Source organism: Anneissia japonica, unplaced genomic scaffold (genome assembly GCF_011630105.1).
Source record: "Anneissia japonica isolate Jap-2015-1 unplaced genomic scaffold, ASM1163010v1 scaffold241_len727266_cov204, whole genome shotgun sequence".
Lineage (NCBI taxonomy): Eukaryota > Metazoa > Echinodermata > Crinoidea > Comatulida > Comatulidae > Anneissia > Anneissia japonica.
The window spans coordinates 471,490-491,355 of record NW_022691770.1 but is presented as its reverse complement, the minus strand read 5'-3'; the positions used below and the strand labels follow the sequence as shown (position 1 = coordinate 491,355).

The window sequence follows — 19,866 nt, the reverse complement described above, 5'->3', positions numbered from 1 at the left end:
TACTTTGAATTTGTCACTTTTGAACTACATTATCTGGTGCAAAATAGCACACTGTGTACTCTATGAACAGGTGTATACAGAACTTATTTATACTGTACACATTAAACTTGTAAAGCCTACTGCATACTATGTAAGAAAGTATAACTTGATTCTCGTTTCAAACATTTTAAAGTATTCTTAACATCTACAACAATAGAGTAGGTACAAGGGAATTGAATAAGAAAAGGAGATGTAATAAAATATGCGGCTTTCTCCTTTATCTTTTGAACTAATAAGAGTACGCTTTTATAGAAAATGATGGTATAAAGTGATACTTCAATGAATGTAACCTGATTCTCTTGAAGGGGCTAGTTACTTAGTGGTCAGGTCCCAGTTGCAAGATAGATAGACGATCTTTGTCCACTTAATTGGAGCTTGAAAGTAAGAAACAAGACATGGTCTACTGTATTTCCAAGCAATTGGCAGAAACTGAAGATTTTTTTCATTTGTTTCCTTGGTGTCTTCATATCAGCCTATTTTGCACATTCACTACCTTGTTCCTACCTACAGGTACTGGCAGCGCCCAGAGGGGGTAGAAATTTAAATCTCTCTTGTCCCACTTTTTCTAGGAATTGGGGACAATGCCCTCCTACATCAGGATTGGTTTCCATAAAAAATTGTCAGATTTCCTGTTTGGCAGCAATGTGTTTTACTGATGCCTTGTACAATTACTACAGTATAAAAAAAGATAAGTGTTTATTTACTGGATGTTTTAGCCTATTGTATAGTAGGTCCTAGATAGTAAATTTGAAGACAAAGAGGACTTTACACAATACAGACTAACAAATTTTATTGATACACAAGTTTTTGACCACACAGTGATCTTCATCAGGTGAATGGTGAATGTGAATAGTAGGTAAGAACGATAGGACCACTCTACCTACTGTAACAATAGCGAACACATCTGTTTAATGAATGGCTAAAAGGACTGAGTAGGTACAATAGAACATCTACAGTAAAATGCAGTTTCTACTCTACAAAGGAAGCAGAATGCCAGCAAAAATTCCTGATATAAAATTAATGGTAATCATGACAGTCATCTCTATCATCTCATTGTTGATTATCATAAATTAATTAATTTTGATGAGATTAATTTTTTATGACTGCTTGTTAAGATATCAACACATGTGTAAAACCAACACACATAGGTGCAACAAACATATCAACAATTTTTTCTTATGTCGCTTTCATCAATATCATTGATGTTTATTTGAGAATCAAGATGCAGTCTTGAAATTCAAGCCTGATAATTGAACAACTAAAGGGATGTCTGCTAAAATTTCATTGGCCAGATTTTGATTATAAAATACTGTTAGTGCTACGAGCTGTTTTCTGGTTCTTTGCACATGTTACATAGCTACATATGAATATATTTCTAAGAAAACAATATCTGGCATTACAAGATCTATTTCAATCACTGGATAATCATTAGCATGCTGTCTTTCTTCCAACAAACCTACCTGTATAGGTTGTTTCTTAATGTGACAGGGTCACAAGTTGGAAGAAATCAATTTGGGTAGAACTAGTTGAATGAGCTTTCTTAACTCATTTAATTTTATTTTGCTGTACATGTGACACCCATCGGCTCTGACTTCTGAGAGACAATCGATAATAAAGTAGTAAAAACATGCAAATATTATGAATTTGCGGGAGATGGTTTATTTTCCCGAAGAGTCTTGCTTGTGGGAGTGCGGAGGCCGCCTAGTTTTCCGGGAGACGCTCCCAACTTGCGGGAGACTCAGGATATGGATCTGATTCACTATTTTTATATTAATTTTGTTTTGCATACACGTCAAGGTTCGCGTATTCGGCGTGATACTTCGTGGTCTGTCTCACGCTTGAGGACCAAAATCTCATGCATAAATGTAATATTACCGATAATTTAAAAAAATCCCTTTTACTAGTAATTCGATGAGATTAGATAAAACTAGCTGCATCAACACTGAATATGTCGCACTGTCAGTGTTGTAGGATGAGATCAAAGAACACACTACCAACAGCCACGCATGTTCGTGGACGGCAGAAACATGCATTCTCAGCAAAAATAATCCGGATTCTTAAGCTATTTTCAGTTGTAAAAATACTAACCTGAATGTATTTCTGAGCATCTAGGGAAGGATTTTTTTGGGGGGTGGTGGGGGGTGGGGGAGCGGCTTGCTTATGACCCCTTTTAAAACAAAATCTCCTGTCTGAAAATTGGTCTAACTTGGCATCTATGGTTTTGCAGTTTACTTTGACTGTGAAATGAGAATATCATGTATTATAAAGTATTAATTATAAATATCACAGACACCATCACACTGGCACTTTGCTTTTAAAAAACATATGAGGATGATGTACATGTTCCCATCATAGAATTGAAAGAATTTCTTGAAAATGTTGGGAAGCTTCTTCCATTATTAGATATTATTAAATACTCTGTTCATTAAGCAGGTCTCTGATTGATTTCCTATCGAGCACACTTTTAGCAGGGATGGAAGAATATAAAAACACTGATTCACCATTAATTGACTCTAAATTAACCACTCAGTGACAAGCTCAAAATATTTAAATTTACATTCTGACTGACACAAGTTCATTGAAGCATTATATTGATATTGTGTAAATATTTATTTATTTGAGCCAGTATTTAATTCAAGGGTAAATCAAAACATTGTTTTGGAATGAATGCATTGGTTTATTGGATCAAATTACTACCACTCGTAAATTAGCAACTAAATATTTCAAGGCTTATAGGTGGCAAATATTTGTGCGTTATTGAGCTGGTTGCATTAATGAAGGAAGGCCGGAGAATGTAGATTAATTTTCTAATGACGGGCTTGATGATGGTCTCTAATTGGTTGTCTCTCTCCGCTACAATTTTGAGGAGAATGACCTAATTTAAACAACTCTATTGATCATGGTTGTGTTTTTCTCTTCTGTTGATATGTTTGTTTGGATTTTGCCGCTGAATTGCGAACACACTAAGTGGTTTTTATGATGTGGGTGTGAAGATTGAAATTAAGAATGAAAGGTTCGTTGAGACTTTACCGTGGATACTGGTATTAAGATACAATCGTGAAACTGCAGATGTTTGTTTTATATTTCAATTAAAGGAGCGCAAATAGCTGCAAACAATGTATCTTTTTTCGCTATTAGTTACCATGTTCATGTATCCACACCATGGCACGCATGTAGTACAATCTAACGTATCATCTATTGCATATATTAGTATAAGGCTACAGGTTGCATCAGTCAATCACAGAATGGAAAACCCAGGATGTTCACATTTTTAGCATGAATAAAAGGAATGTGGAATTATTATTATTTTTTTTTTTGTAATTCCCATTTAATTTGTCATCTGTTCCCTATAATCCTATCAATGAATTTTCAGTTTGCTTCACTCTTCTTACTTGTAACTTTCTTTCCTTTAAATATTCATTCCCAACTGTGTGATATTTCTTACTCAAATAATATCGTGCTAAGAATGATCAAATAATAGTGTTTTTTTTTAACTTGACAAAACACTAAGTTATGAATATAAATCAGATGATTCAGTGTTGTATGCATGAGTTGAACAAAAATCATTTTAACACTCAAACCATCATATGAATTTACAAGTAATGTAATTAAAGATTGCCTTTCTAAAGAATGGTATCTTATTAACTTTATTGCTATATATATTTTGAAATCTATACTATCAATATCTGTAAAATAAAATAAATATTTTTAAAGCAAAAAATATCAGAACATCATATTAAGTGAATGTTTATAAATTAATGATTATGAGTGTTTATGAGTATTCTTAGATTAAAAATATTAATGAATATTTATGGTTTATTTTTAGGTGGAAAGAGAAATTGCCATAATGAAACTTATAGAACACCCCCATGTTCTTGGCCTTTTTGATGTATATGAGAACAAGAAATATTTGTAAGTATGAATTCAGTTTAAAGCATGCCTCAATATTTTGCATTTCATGTGTACCAAAGAAAGTAATTAGTAACATACCGTAATTCATAAACAAGACGTGGATCAATTATTTTCTGCTTCTTCAATAAAATATTTTCGCGGGATGCGGTTGATCGGTTGCTCAAAAGATAATTTTGTATTAACTCTCTTCCTCTTGGAGCGTCACACACCAAAATGAGATTTATTCCAATTACCTTCCTGTTAATAATATTATGCAATAAGCTGTCAGTTGAGCTTGCATAATTAGATAGATGACACGAATAGTGTTATTCAGAAATGTTGTACAGTATAATATATAATATGTAACAGGTTTTGTATAACACATGGTAACACATGTATGCATAAAAATATATATAATTATTAACTAATTATTCTACCTTAGATAAATAACTATTTAACTAATTATTTTCCCTTTACCTTATAAAATAAATTGTTATGAACTAATTATTTTCCCTATTCCTGTTTCTTTTCATTTTCCTTCTCGTTTTCTGTCCATATTTCCCTTTCTCTCTTTTATAATGTGAAAATTGTACGTACTATATTATACTACTGTATCTCCAGCATAGCCTTGTATTGTAGGCTAACAACCTAGAGTTCACCCCTCCTAATTCATGTTCACAAATTAGCTGTTGAAAGCTTGTTCACCTTATCGCATACGAGTCATCAAATTAAAATTCTCTCATCCATCAGTTCTGCTGTCGTTTAAGTGGCTTGACGTTTTCATGTTGGTGCAACACCCGAAAGGGTTGCCGAAGCAAATTTCTCAAATGCAGGTGTGATCGCTAATTTCCCAAGACAATGATCAATAAAATGTTAATTTCACTAAACCTCAATTTTTTAACCTGGTGAAGTTGTGTGATATTTAATATTGTTACTCATTTTCTCATTCATTTTTATGAGCCTCCTAAATTAATTATTTGATTGATTATAAAGATAGTTAAAATTTAATATTTTTAACGTATAGTATTTATTTTTATTTATTATAATATGTAACTTGTAAGAAATAGTTATAAAAGTATGAATTTTGTTAACTGTAAAGTAGAACAACATATATTTCATATATTCTTAGGTTCTTTGCCTCAATAACTCCATGTTATACTCATCTTCACTGCATTAGATATGGTACTTAGAGGTCAAAGTAGAGGTCACATGAATTATTCATAAGCAATAAATTGATGTTAGTATGTACTGTAATGGATGCCTCTGTAATATAAGTAGAAATTTGATTATTAAGTCTTTAGGTTTGATACTGTAAGTCTAATTAATAATAATTACAGGGGTCCCAAATTGGAAAAAGCCACTTCTGGGAGGTCTGTTAATGAGCTTTCTCAACAGTAATAAAAACATGGAAATATTGTGAATTAGCTGGAGATGGGTAATTTTCCAGGATTCTTGTCTACAGCACAGTCTCGCAAGAGAACAGGAGACTCGGGACCTCTGTAATGATAACATTTAACAATAATTATTACAATAATTTATGTTAATTATTATAAATAATTATTAATAATATAATAATTTATTAGTAAATAAAATTATTTTTAATATTTATACTTTGCCTTGACTATTGATACAATAAGAATTGTAAATTGATAACTAGTGTTAAAGGTGCAAAATTTGTAAGTAAAATAAGCAATGAATACAAGAATTATATGTTTGCATTAAAATATCTAAGATCAACTATAAATTGAATAATAAACACTATAAATGTAATAATACTGTAATTAGTTATAGCACACTTCCTACACAATGTAACATTTTTGTTGTGTGTATTATTTTATTAATGCTTTTATGAATCAAGTGCTACTTCAAATGGCTGAAGTATAGAACTTCAGTTTTAATGTCTTCTAGTTTGAATGTTTATGTTTGGTTCAGGAATTGTAAGTAGTCAACTTTGTACTGGACCATGCTGTGAATATACTGTACTGTTCTACAGAACTTAACTTATTTTAGATATTTACGGTAGGTACTGTATCCCATTAATAAAATTTAAAATATTAATCTTTTCTTCTTTTTTTCTTTCGTGCAAGTGATGACTGATGAGAATAATAAAGGATAATTAATAATATTTTATTTAATGATGATTCATGATGATAATAATTTATATAAAAAATAAAAATTTTAAAAATGATCTTAACAATATATGAGCTGAGCGTTTGGCTAATTGGTATGGTTCCTGCCTCTTGCACGCCAGGGCCTGGGTTTGATACCCGGCTCTTTGTCGAGTATTGAATTCGGGTCTTTTATAACAACAAAAAAATGCTCAGCTCCTCGAAGAACCCTCTCAAGAGATTTAGGCGAGTTGAGGACCATGTTTGCATCAGTCTGGATCCGTTTGATTTCTATTTTAAGGAGGAGGCTATTATTAGCCACTAGTCAAATTGACTATGTGGCTATCTTGCCTCTCCATGTTGTATACCCAACTTTCATAAAAAAACGTTTAGTAATATTTTGAAAAATGTAGTATATAACATTAATTATATTTTATATAAGTTTGTTAATTTAATTTTGCCATTCTAATGTTTTTGATTACATTAATTAATTTTTGAATTGTACAGTATATTAAGGAATGCAAAGTCATTGCTTATATTTGTATCTTCTTTAATTGCTACATTTCCATGTTTTTATAAATATTTTTTAATTTTATAAATAGTAGACCTACAGTATAACAGGGTTCGAATTTCTTCAAAATGCTTCAGCAGCAAATGGTTGCTATGGGCTATGGCTTTACTATAGTAATTTATTCTTCTTTTGCAACAATATCAACAGCTTTTATTGTTTTTAAGGGTAATGACTATGTGGCTATCTTGCCTCTCCATGTTGTATACCCAACTTTCATAAAAAAACGTTTAGTAATATTTTGAAAAATGTAGTATATAACATTAATTATATTTTATATAAGTTTGTTAATTTAATTTTGCCATTCTAATGTTTTTGATTACATTAATTAATTTTTGAATTGTACAGTATATTAAGGAATGCAAAGTCATTGCTTATATTTGTATCTTCTTTAATTGCTACATTTCCATGTTTTTATAAATATTTTTTAATTTTATAAATAGTAGACCTACAGTATAACAGGGTTCGAATTTCTTCAAAATGCTTCAGCAGCAAATGGTTGCTATGGGCTATGGCTTTACTATAGTAATTTATTCTTCTTTTGAAAAAATATCTTACTGTCAATCCTTGGATTTACCACAGCAGTGGAAGGCCCTTTCTACAGCAATTGGTGTTGTGAAATTCGAATCTTGGTATAATAATCAAGAAAATCTAAATTGTTGATGAATAGGGTGAAGTGGAGTATCTTGGTATAGCGGCAGTTTGGCACAGCGTTTGACGTTTAGGCTTTCAATCGTAAGGTCAGAGTTTCGAGTCTCTGCTGTGCAGATTCGCTTGTGTCCTTGGGCAAGGCACTTTAGCTACATTGCTTCAGTCCACCCAGCTGTATCAATGGGTACCAGCAAACTGCTGGGGACTAACCTGCGACGGACTAGTGTCCCGTCCAGGGAGTACAACTCTTATCCGCTTCACACTACAGAAACTGGGGATAAGCTGCAGCCCTATGAGCCCCAGTGGCTCGGAAAGGATTTAGTTAGTTTTAGGAGTATCTTGGTGGTTAAAGTGCTTACCTTCCAATTCTAGGGTCCTCGGTTCAAATCATGTGACAAGGATTTTTTTCCCTCTCAAAGCCACTACATTAGCCTTGCTGTTACTGTAGGTAACAATGAAATAGAAACAAAAAAGAAACATAATAAATTTTAAATGAATTAATTAGTTAGTAAGGAAGAAGTTACATTTTATAGCATTTAAAACCTAGAAGTAATGTGCAATAGTCTGAAATTAGTTATTGTCATTTTATAAAAGCACGAAATGTTAGCATGGCTCAATAATTTAATCCCTGTTTCAGAGTTTGTAGCTGATCCCTAGATATTGAACATCGGTTGTTAGTGTACTAATAATGTATGTTTGTCTGAACTATCAAATACTATGGTTAATGCTACTGTTGTAATGTTTAGCATTATGTATGTAAGTGACATGGCCTACATAGACGTGTGGAATGATGTATCGAGCCATGATTAATAATTGGTTTACATGATGTACTTAATGCATTGTGCGGTGTTTGAATGTACTGTGATTCCCAACAGCTCTACCATTGGTAATGATTAAATTATGATAATGATGATAAGGATGAAAACCACAATGATAATGGTAAAAAGATGATGCTAAAAAGTGCAATAACAGTGTGGTAGTAATATACTATGTATTAGTCTTATGATTCCACTTCGTATTCCACATACCAGCAGACACAGTAGTATGGAACATTCTCAGTTTTATGAAGGTTTATAATGTTAAGGATAATGGAGAGAATAGTAATTCGGATATTAATAATAACAACTAAATTTGAAGTAAAAATAAACACAAACATTAGACAGAATTATATTTTTAAGTAAATTTCAGATTATGAATGATTGACGATCAACACAGTGGCTGCAGGGAGTGACAATAAGGATGATAATGACAGTGGTAGTGATGATGGTGATGATAATGATGATAATCCAGTGATGAAAAGAATTGTAATAAAACAATTATTGTTTAACACTTCTATGTAAAATTTGTATTAGAAGAGCAAGAAATAATAAAATAATATGGCAAAACTACTCCTAATAATGATAAAGGTGGTGCTTAGGAGGGTACAGTGATGATGATAATGAGGATGATGATGATAATGATAGAGAAAGAACATCCCTTGAACATGTAATAGGATGGTCTGATGTTTATGAATGAATGAAATAATAGCTTTCACTAATCATTATCTGAAAGTACCAATTTCATAAATATTAGAGTAACAAAACACTAATCTTCATAATTATTAAGAGATTGAGTTGCAATACTAAATGTATTCATTGGTGTAATGTTAATAACAACTCATGCATGATCGCTATATTGTTGCCATAGTGATCATTTATTAGTGAATCACGACACTAGCATGGTAATGAAGTTTGTGGTGGAACTGGATTGAAGAATGAGAGATTAATATTCATCTACAGTATTCATTCATCTATTCCACCATCAATTTACATTCATCCATATATTCATCCTTTTGTTCATTTTTTCCTTTGTACATCAGCTTCAATCATTTCTCCATTTATCCATCTGTTCAGTCTCTCATATTATCCATCATTTAATCATTCATTCATTCATTTTACTTATTTATTCTCTTATTCATACATTTATTTAACCCATGCAGTGTCATTGTGCCTATTTGCATGGGCGTGGTCCATTCCTATTGGGCTCAAACGTACCACCAAAGCATATAGGTAACAATGCTTTTCTTCTGTAAGATTCAGTAAATTTCTTTAAGATACACATGACCCTGATGTGTAAAAGTGTCTCTGGTTTTAAGACCGTATCCAAGAAGACTTGATTCTACCAAACAAACCATTCACTTTCAACAATAAATGTTCATAAGGGACTTAGGGAATAGAATATTTTATGTAAGCTTACAAAACCGTAAAGATTTTTTTAGGAAAATTCCTGGTTTAAACAGGATTTAAACCCAGAACATTGGAATTGGAGAGTTTCCCACGGGAAACAAGTCTTCAGAGTAGTGGGTTATCCTTGGTGTGATTCACACCAAAAAAAATACCCTTATTTTATCCTGTCCTTAACATCATGTCTAACATGTAACTTCATTCAGCAGAATTCCAATGATTGGTGCATGACCATTCTTCAGATTTTTCAAAGTAAATGATGAATGATTTGTAGAAATAGTGAATGACAATGATAATAAGATGAGACAAAACGGCAATCTAGGTGATGAGTGATGACATTGAGGAGACAACAGGTGATTAGGATGAGTCACTGCAATCCTATTACCATGTATGTTAATGCTGCTTGAATATCATGATTGATAAAGCTATAGTGTCATATAGTGGCACATGTACCTAGCTTTGCAGTTTGTTAGTAGAGGGAGGTAATGAAGTAGAAAGGAGTAATAAATTGGGAAGGGGATAATGAAGTGGGTAAAGGAGGTTGAAGGGCAAGGATGCTCATCTATATTTTCAGTGGTTGCTGCTCAAGTTTTTAACATCATGCTGTCAAATTCCGTCCAGGCTCATACTGTACGTGTAGATACCTCAGCTTGCATTGTGGATGGGCTATAAAAAAATGTTTCACGCTATATGCCAGCCATGCGATTGGCTACGGTCCTTGGCTTTGTTTTGGACATTCAACATCAGACCCATCCTTTATTGGGCCTTGCTATAGGGTTAAGCTTTTGCCGTGCATCCGCTAATAAAAAAAAAAGATCATTTGATTTTGGAGAAAAAAAAGTGAAACTAAGGTCATGTGATTGTTGAAGAAAGTGTCTATGTGGCATCTAGGTCAGCATTCTATATATGCATTGATAACGTGGAAAGAGCATACTATGATACTTATGAAGATTCTTAGGATTAAATTGTGTGAAGTTGCCTTAAAATAGCTTAATACAAAGAGCATAGCTTCACAGGCACAACCCTTAGCGCAGGACAAGTATACTTCTTTATAAGAACACATTTTATAAAAACACTGAGTCTAAAATTACTTTAAAAATAAGAACATGTTGAGGCTGAGGTAAAATGTCAAATGAGGATTTTATTTAAAAAAAAAAAAGAAAAATCAACAAAAGTTTTCTGTACCTTACGTGTAGTAGGTGTGACTATATAAATAATACCTTTAACATAGTAAAGTAATATACAGTAGGATTGTACAATAATTTTCCTATCTTCGAAAGGTATGTGAAATAAAAATATTTTGAGCCTGAATTTGGCAAAAAAAAGAAGAAAAAGAACACTGAATCAGTAAAAAATGTTCCTGCTTCATATATAAAAACATAAAAAAGAAGTGTACTACTGAACATTTGATCATTGCCAAACAGAATGGTTATGATCCCATGTCTCAGGCTATAAAACACCAAGCTGCCTCCATCCAGCTGTACAACAGTAGGCCTTTTATAGGGGACAGTATGGTACATTCCTACCCCAGGTGCAAAGCTTCATATCTAACTGGTGCTAATGGGAAAAAATTATTTGTCTGCAGTTAAGCCTGAACAGTCAGGACATAGAAAAACAGAGTCAACAATGAAATTTATATTTATAATAAAATCCTTATTCAGAGGTAGCGATATAACTATTTCCATTGACTGCCATAAGTTCAAGAGAACATTATTATCCATTACAAATTAATACAAATTCATATGAAATTATAAAGACAAAAGATAAAAGTTGGAATTCACAAATATAATTATAATCACCTTCCACTAAATAACAAATGTTTAAGAAATATATGGTAATTTACAAAATACAAAAAAGTACCGGGTACATGAAATATCTGATGAAATATTGAATTACCAATGACAATGTTTAAACCTTCAGTTGATTTATTGTATCGTATTTGTAATAACATATCTAGTTTGATTATTATGTACTAAAGTTGATGACTTAGATCATCCTTTCAATCTTATTGCAAGGTGATATAATTCACTGAACCATGACACAGCTGTACACCGGAATAATTAATACTTAACCTAATTATGAACTATCGCTCTTCACATTACCTTTTGCAAGCTCCTAGTCAACTTGGAGGTAAAGCATCTATAAACTAGAATGGTCATTATAGTGCCTACATTTCCATATCCTTGATTGCCAAATAGTTAAAAAGAAATTGACTTTCTGTGACCGTGTACTATGATCTTTCACCCCAAAATTAGCAAGTTATAATTGATAATTTTATGATTTCAATTCTGTTTTGTTTTTTAGAATTGTTTAATGACTCCAGGCCAAAAACAATAACGCCCGTATTCTTAAAACAAACTTTAGTCGAACTTCGAACTAGAACTTCATTTAGTGCTAGTTGCATCTTTAACTTCAATTTGTATTCACAAACAATGTAGTCAAAGTTTTAACTACGACTAAATCAAGTCCTAGTTTTAGTTTAACTGAAGACGACTGGCAAGCCACGACTATCAAACTAACCAATGAAAAGGGCTATCTTTAATAGCAGGCGAAATTTTAGAGATCCGGTAACGCGGATGAATATTAGGCTGCCGTTTGTGTTTCAAAAACGTATTTCCTCATAATTCATAATAGACGATCATTCCATTAATTAATTTTCTAAAATAATAACTATATTAGTTGTTAACATATTACAATAGAGAATTTGCTTTCTTTGGAGAACTATTATAGTTGAGCCCGAGCGAGGGCGGCGCCATCTTTGTTGTTGTTATTGTGAAGCTATGTGATAGCAACGCGAGGGGATTTCGTGCAAATCAGGAACTATCGCATGTGGCTAGCAAAACATGTTAATTTCTCCTTCTAGAAGCTAAACTTGATGTCTCTTTTGTTTAACACACCGAAGATATATCAATATCAGTATCAAACCTGCATATACAATCGTTTTTATTCGTTTCATTTTATCGTGAGTTACAAAAAACACGTTTTTAGTGGGGTAAATATTTCAAGTCGGCGATTTAGCCTGACCTTAGGCTGACTAAAAAAATCGGCCTGCGGAGGTATCATTTTAGTCGAGGTTCACGTCATTTAGTCGTAGTGCTAGTCGAAGTTCGTTTTAAGAATACAGAATGATGTAATTTTAAAGTTTTAGCTCGAACTACGACTAAAGTTCGTTTTAAGAATACCGGGGTAAGGTTACCTGTCTTGGAAGAAGCAATAGAAATGGCTTTCAAACACAGCCATCTTAAAAATTGATTGTACTTAAAGTAATTGTGTGGATACCAGATCTATGTCGAGTGTACTTGTCACTGGCAAATTATCTGTCAAGTACTCACAGTTTTAATGTAAATCACCAGTACTAATCCTTCACAATATTAAATTTAGCTCTATAATAATAATTGGTCAATTAATGATTTAAAACAAATACTGGTCTTCCTCCATTTAAAGACTACTTTTGGGACCGGGGTTTTCATTGTCTTTAGCAGCTTTGGTCTCTCATTAAAATAATAAAATTAAAAAACATTTGTTTATTTGGGACCACTGAAAAGTAGTCTTTAATTGGAGGTGGTCTTTAATTGGAGGGGTCCTAATTAGAGGGAGACCTATAGTTCCAATTATTAAGGAATGAGAAATGCAATTATAAACAATAATATATCGAGTAAAATATTACAGATAAAAAGACACTTAACTTCATAAGACACAGTAAAAATGTTTATGTACTTAAAATACCATACTGTAGATGTTTATAGTTTTACTCAATAAAATATTCCACAGTATTTTTCTTAATGCAATAAAATGCCATGAAATAATATGCAGTAAATTACTGTGTTTCATTTTGATTGACAATATATATTATGAGATATTCAAGAAAATTGATGGGTTGGGAATTGGCTGTCAAGCAGTTGTTGGTGAACCTCTAAGATTATGTACATGTAGACATGAAGTCTGAAGTATTGACCTGTTTTGCAGGTAAAATTATTGTAAAGTATTTGAAATTCTGTGCTACTGTATACTTGTTAAGGTAGCACTAGTAAGGCATTTATCATGAGAAGCAAAAAATGTTTTTAGCCGATGAGAAGGTCTGTGGAGTAATTAAGTGAGTATAGAGAAATGGAGAAAGTATGAGTGTGTTAATGGTTGTTGCTGTTTCAATGGTTGGTTTTTGTTGTTGACCAAGCAACAGGAATCTTCAAATGTTGGCGGTTGAAAAAGAAGATGGACAATTCCATCTTTCTTCTGGTATGTTATTGCCTATAGATTCCACAACGCATAACCAAGACTTCATTTTCGTTCCCTACATATTTTCGCATATGGTTTGTATGCTTGTGTCAGATAAGTTCCCCAGTTTGGATAAACTATAAACTACAAAGTTATGACAAATTTCAGCATATTTTTGTTGTACTAGCTTTTTTCTTATCTTTGTTTATTGAAATATATTTCTCTTTTCTCAGGTACCTAGTTTTAGAGCATGTATCTGGAGGGGAATTATTTGATTACCTTGTGAAAAAAGGGCGCCTCACACCAAAAGAAGCTCGCAAATTTTTCCGTCAAATTATTTCTGCCATAGATTTTTGTCATAGCCATTCTATATGGTGAGTATAAATTATTTTTTGCTGTTGAATATTAAATCTCATACAAAGAAAATTAAAAGGCAGCACTCTGAGACTAACTTAGATGTTATTTATTTAACACAAGCTTTTGCTCAGGTGAAGCCTGATGGTAAATAGCCTGAAGGTAAATATTGAAATAAATTGCATTGAGGGACCATTTAGATTGATTAGGTAAAATGTTAAAATAGATGAAACATGTCTGTAAAAGTCCTGAGCAATAGTTAAAAATATACTGTGTGTTGGAATGTCTTCAGGTGAGTTATTGAATGGAAAAGAAACAAAATAGTTTCTAAATTATGAACTACTAAATGATTATGATCTAAATATACACATTAATCGTCATAGCATGTAATATACAGGTACATAGGTTTGGTTAATGTACTGTAGGTGCCCATTTCATCATAATAATTTCATCATAAATTCCATCCAAAACCTCAATTTCAGTCCATATATATTGATGACATTCCCATTAACCCAGTTTCATCTGTTCGAAGGCGTTGTACTTGATGAAAGTCTTACGTTTGTTCCACATATATCTGCGCTCTGTAAATCTTCTTTCTTTTTTATACGTAATCTTTGGAGAATACGAAGTTTCTTTCACATAAATCAGTCGAAGTTTTAGTCCATGCCTTCATTTCATCTAAGTTAGATTATTGCAACTCACTTTTTATTGCACTACCCGATACCAAAATTCTGCGTTTACAAAAAATCCAAAATTCTGCTGCTCGTATTGTTTCACTGATCCCAAGACGTCAACACATAACACCAGCCCTAAGTGTCTTAATTGGCTTCCCATTAAACAACGTTGTATTTTCAAATTGCTTCTTTTGGTATATAAGTTACTTGCGTTTCACAAACCATTATATTTGTTGCATCACTTAAAATTTCATGTACTTATCCGCCATCTTCGTTCATCTTCAAAAAATCTTTTGACAGTTCCATCTCCTCGAAACAAAACCAAAACATATGGTCAACGTGCTTTTTCTGTTCAAGCTCCTTCTCTGTTCAATTCTCTTCCTTTTTCTTTTCGTAATTCGCCTAATTTATATTCTTTTAAGAAGAACTTAAAGTTTCACCTTTTTGAGAAATGTTACTGAGTTTGTTTTCTCCTGCGCCTTTGATAAATTTTTGAATTGGCGCTATATAAATGTTTATTATTATTATTATTATTATTATAAGAAGGGTTTAATAATTTAGGATGCTTACATTTACAACCAACATAGATGGATGATTATGGGCACAAAGTTAATTATTATCAAGCTTGAATCTCGGGTCGGGTGTTGTTGATGTTGATTCTCTCGAGTCCCTCCTTAACTGCTAATCAGACTTCTTATTGTTGTCAGTGGTTCTCTCAAGTCACTCCTCAACTTGTAATCAGACGTCATATACATACTCTATTGTTGTGAATGTTAATTTCCTCAAGTCACTTCTCATGTTCTCAACTGATGATACTCTACTTAAGAGACAGCATTCAACACTTACTGTATATGACGCAAATTTTCGGTCCGTCTGGACTCTCTTCAGGCGTAGTCCGATCGTCGTCTGAACCAATCGGTTCGTCTCCGTTTCCGCATAATATGTTACGTAACGCTATACGATATAGTGGTTATTCATGAGTATGGTAAATAACTCGCATCATACCACTGTTCCTTTATATTATATATATGATAGAATTCTATAAAAGGTATAGACGAAAAACGTCAACAAATAAAAAAAAATGCCCCAAAGGAGATTGTGAAAAAATGTTCGTAAAACTTAAGAAATTAAAGAGATTTAGCAGAAAACAAAATGTTTCAAATTTAATTTCCAAATGAGCAATTCATAAAATGTTTTCAGGGTTTGTAGATGATGCATCTTTAATAAATTAAGAAATTGATTTAAAATATTAATTAATTCCCAAATCATGTTTCCTGAGCAGTCCTATAACTTAGTATGCTACCTCTTGGGGTACCAGACACGTATTGAACACACTATACCGAACAAACCTTGATATAAATTTTAAAAAAACAAAAAAAAAACTTATGAACAATATTTGTTAACTAGTACAAAATCAAGCTTCATGGTGCATCTGACAAGTGATCTAATTTGACAACTAATCATTCTACAAAGCATTCAAGACACTATTGATTTGATGCAGAGTTTTTTTATAGAATAAACTGTTACAATAATAAGGTGGTCTACTTCGTGAATGCTTACCGGTACCTAGATAAACCTACTGATTGCCTAAGCCTAGTCCCAAGAAGGACAACCACAAGCTTTGTCCATTGTGCAAGGTGTGCTGTCAGTGCACACCCTGCGAGGTATGTGTGCGATGGCTGCCTTCTTGATTTGTGGCCATCAGGCTTAGGCAGGTGGTTTATTCAGGTATTACATTTAGTTTTACATAAAGTTTCTCGGTAATTGAATGGAAAACGTATATATTTCTGTTCGTAATATATCAACGCAAAATATAACGAGTCTATAAAATCGTGTTTTTAGTTTTAAATTCCTTTTTGAAATAAAACGAAATCCAAACAGGTTAAACATGTTAAACGCGTTGTTTGAAAAAATCAGTGAAGCATCAATGAGAGGCGGAGCTATTTTCGAACTATGCATACTAGCGTTGTCAAACGCCAGGAAACTTTACAAAACAACGTCGCTTGTAGAGAACAATAGAAAACGCGTCCAACGCGTGATTGTCGTTTTCAATAATTTGGACATGACGCCTAAGTATCTCGTTCACAGAATGCCAATATCACTACTGATTTGTGTCACTATATACAGGTAATAATGTAATGTTATTGAAAATAATAAATATTTTTTAGTGTGTAAAATACCACTATTATGCTAACATCCTCTAACCTGGGCATTAGTATAGCAAATAAAAATATTGCATGATGAAATTTTAATACATCATACATACAGTAGATCAGAAAAAAATATTTATAAAATATATTAGATTGTGATGTTAAGTCAAACCAAAATAAAACATTAATTGAAAGTATAACTATCAACATCAAATGTCTCATTTCATTTCGTTTATTTATTTAACCAAAAGACAACAAAACTGAAAGTAGGTCAGAGTAGCTTACGTAATTATATCGCTCAAACCTCAAATAAGTCAGCTGCTTCCAAAATGCATGTACGCAGATAAACAAGCCGTATTTATTTAATTTGATTACAAACTAACGTAATCTAAATTATTAATAATGGTAGAAAGTGGAATTAAATAGCTTGGTGGTTAAGGTGCCTGCCTTGGAACCCCAGGCTCCTAGGTTCGCTTCCTGTGACAGCAGGACTTTTTCTCATGATTAAAACAAATTTTAAGCCTCATTAGATTTTTATAAAGCATTGGTGGGCCCTGTGGGAGACCAGGAAGAAGATGTGTACTGAACATGCTACCAGTATAAAGAAGGGGAAAATGTACAGTAGCACTTATATTATTGTTCTTGTTTAACATGAGCCCCTTCTCGCATGGACATGGACATCTACATGGAATCACGTCAGCCAACGCAGAGTGGCTTAAGGGACTCATACAAATATACGGCATATCGAAAATGGGAAGCAAATATGATTTAAACATAGCATAATGTATAAACATTATTAAAAGTATACAGATATAATAATTATAATAATAATTGGAAGAATAATATACTCAAGAAAGATAATAGTCGGTGATATCCCACATGAATAAAAACTTTACAGTAAACATTGTTGCACTATAATTAAACTACAAATAACAACCATAATGATGTTGATAGTTTTCATGATGAGAATATTTTGTATGATATGGATAATGTTATGATATACTGTAGCATAGTCTAAAAGCACTTCACAGATTATAACTTGGTTATTTGGGTCAATAACCATATTATGTCCTCATGTCAATAATTTCATTGAAAAGCTTGAAAACAATCAAACAATAGGCATTTTACATGATATGACATGCTCATAGAATGACACAAGAATGATAATCATATGTAAGACTGGTATTATGTAACATAAGATAATGATGCTCTTGGTAATATCACTTCACCTGTCATCGACAATACACTTACGATAGCTTCACTTATCTTGTTAAATGTCATCAAAAAAACTTTTATTGTTCAACTTACAAAATATGCATAAAATTTAAAATGTATCGTTTGATAAAATAATTACAAAATAATACAATTATAAAAAAAAAATGAAAATTACAATCATTGCATTATTAGTTTTCAATTAATTTTAACAAGAACCATGATACCATTTTTAGTGTCAGCACTTTTGTTGCAATATGAATAAATTGTAGTGTAATCATGATTTAACATTTTAATTGATAATTTATATTAACTCCTTTAACTCTTTTCCTCTCATAGCCATAGGGATTTGAAGCCAGAGAACCTTCTATTAGATGAGAAAAACAACATTCGTGTTGCTGATTTTGGAATGGCGTCACTGCAGGTTGCGGGAACGTACTTAGAAACAAGTTGCGGCTCTCCCCACTATGCATGCCCAGAAGTCATTCGTGTAAGTTGCACAACCTGCATTGGATCATTGTATTATTTTGTTAATATTACTGTATGTATTTTTATTAATATTTTCATCTGTTATTGGAATAAACACAATCGGCGTAAAGTGGTCATAGAAGTGCAATCAGAGTAAAAATACAGGAAGGCAAAATAAATATAAATAATTTTATAAATAAATGGCAGGGAAAGGCAGTGTTATCCATTCTGGTGTTTTGTTTGCATATTAGGCTCTGGAATTCACATAGCATTTCACAAGCCTATTGGAAGTCTAGATAATAGTCCGCGTTCCTCTTTCATGTGGAATCTAGTGCCTATTATGGCCGCAGAAACTTAATATTTAAGAAAAGTGTGGTAACTTTTAGAGCATTAGCAAGTAGCCACTGACAATTTTCAATTTATAATGAACACTATTTTTTTAAATAAACTGTATTTTGAAAAGTTTATGAGCATAAAGGCTATATGGACTATACTATAAACAAAAATAATAATAGTTACGTGGAAGGTGAACTTAATAGTTGTTGCTGTTGTGTTTTTCTACATAACACACACTCTGCAATATTGGAGATACTACTTGGTTGGATGTACAATTTAAATTAGGAATCACAATAGTATTACCAGAGCGGGAAGTAAACCAACCACATGTGATAATGCATTGATTATTTTCTGTTATGGAGTCATATTTGTATTATGATCATGTAGTCTTGAGGGTGATTTTAAATAATAATTAATAAATGTTCCAATATTTTCACAAGCTCAATCTGCTGACGTCAGCATGATCCTTGGAGAGTAGAGGGAGGACAGTTTTTACTCCAAGGCAAACGTCTTATCTGCACACTTCAAAAGATACTGCAATTTCATCTATGAATTCCTTGCTCATCTGGATATATTGGTATCATGTTTGTCTGAATTAAAGACAAGTTATCTTTGGCATTTATGATGTTTTCAAGGAAATGTGGATTATATATGAAGTCATACTGTAAGCAACAATCTATATAAACAAAAACATGTTTTTTTTTTATTTTGAAAACTAAAACAATTTAATGCAATTTAAATATTGAATTTTAAAGTTCTTGATGGAGAATATGATCCTGTTGAAAAATTGATTTTTGCTTAATCAGAGTTAACAAAATATATTTGGAAATTTTTATAACATTTTAAAATTCCATTTCAATGTTATCTGTGATACCAACCAGGCTCAATCATGATGCTGGTTTATGCATCAATTGCCTTTCCCAGATGACCTTGGTTGCTGGAAATTGCATGTTATCACTGACAGAATTCTCCAAATAG

At 32.4% G+C, this 19,866-nt stretch overlaps 1 protein-coding gene across 1 annotated transcript in view; it reads left to right on the top strand.

The window, feature by feature from the left end:
• Nucleotides 1-19,866, top strand: part of LOC117100125 (serine/threonine-protein kinase BRSK2-like) — a 40,851-nt gene extending 20,985 nt beyond the window's left edge. The window contains exons 3-6 of the mRNA XM_033239708.1: nucleotides 3,866-3,951; nucleotides 13,928-14,068; nucleotides 18,424-18,574; nucleotides 19,813-19,866. Of these exons, the coding sequence (XP_033095599.1) occupies nucleotides 3,866-3,951; nucleotides 13,928-14,068; nucleotides 18,424-18,574; nucleotides 19,813-19,866 (432 nt within the window). The remainder of the gene's footprint in view (nucleotides 1-3,865; nucleotides 3,952-13,927; nucleotides 14,069-18,423; nucleotides 18,575-19,812) is intronic.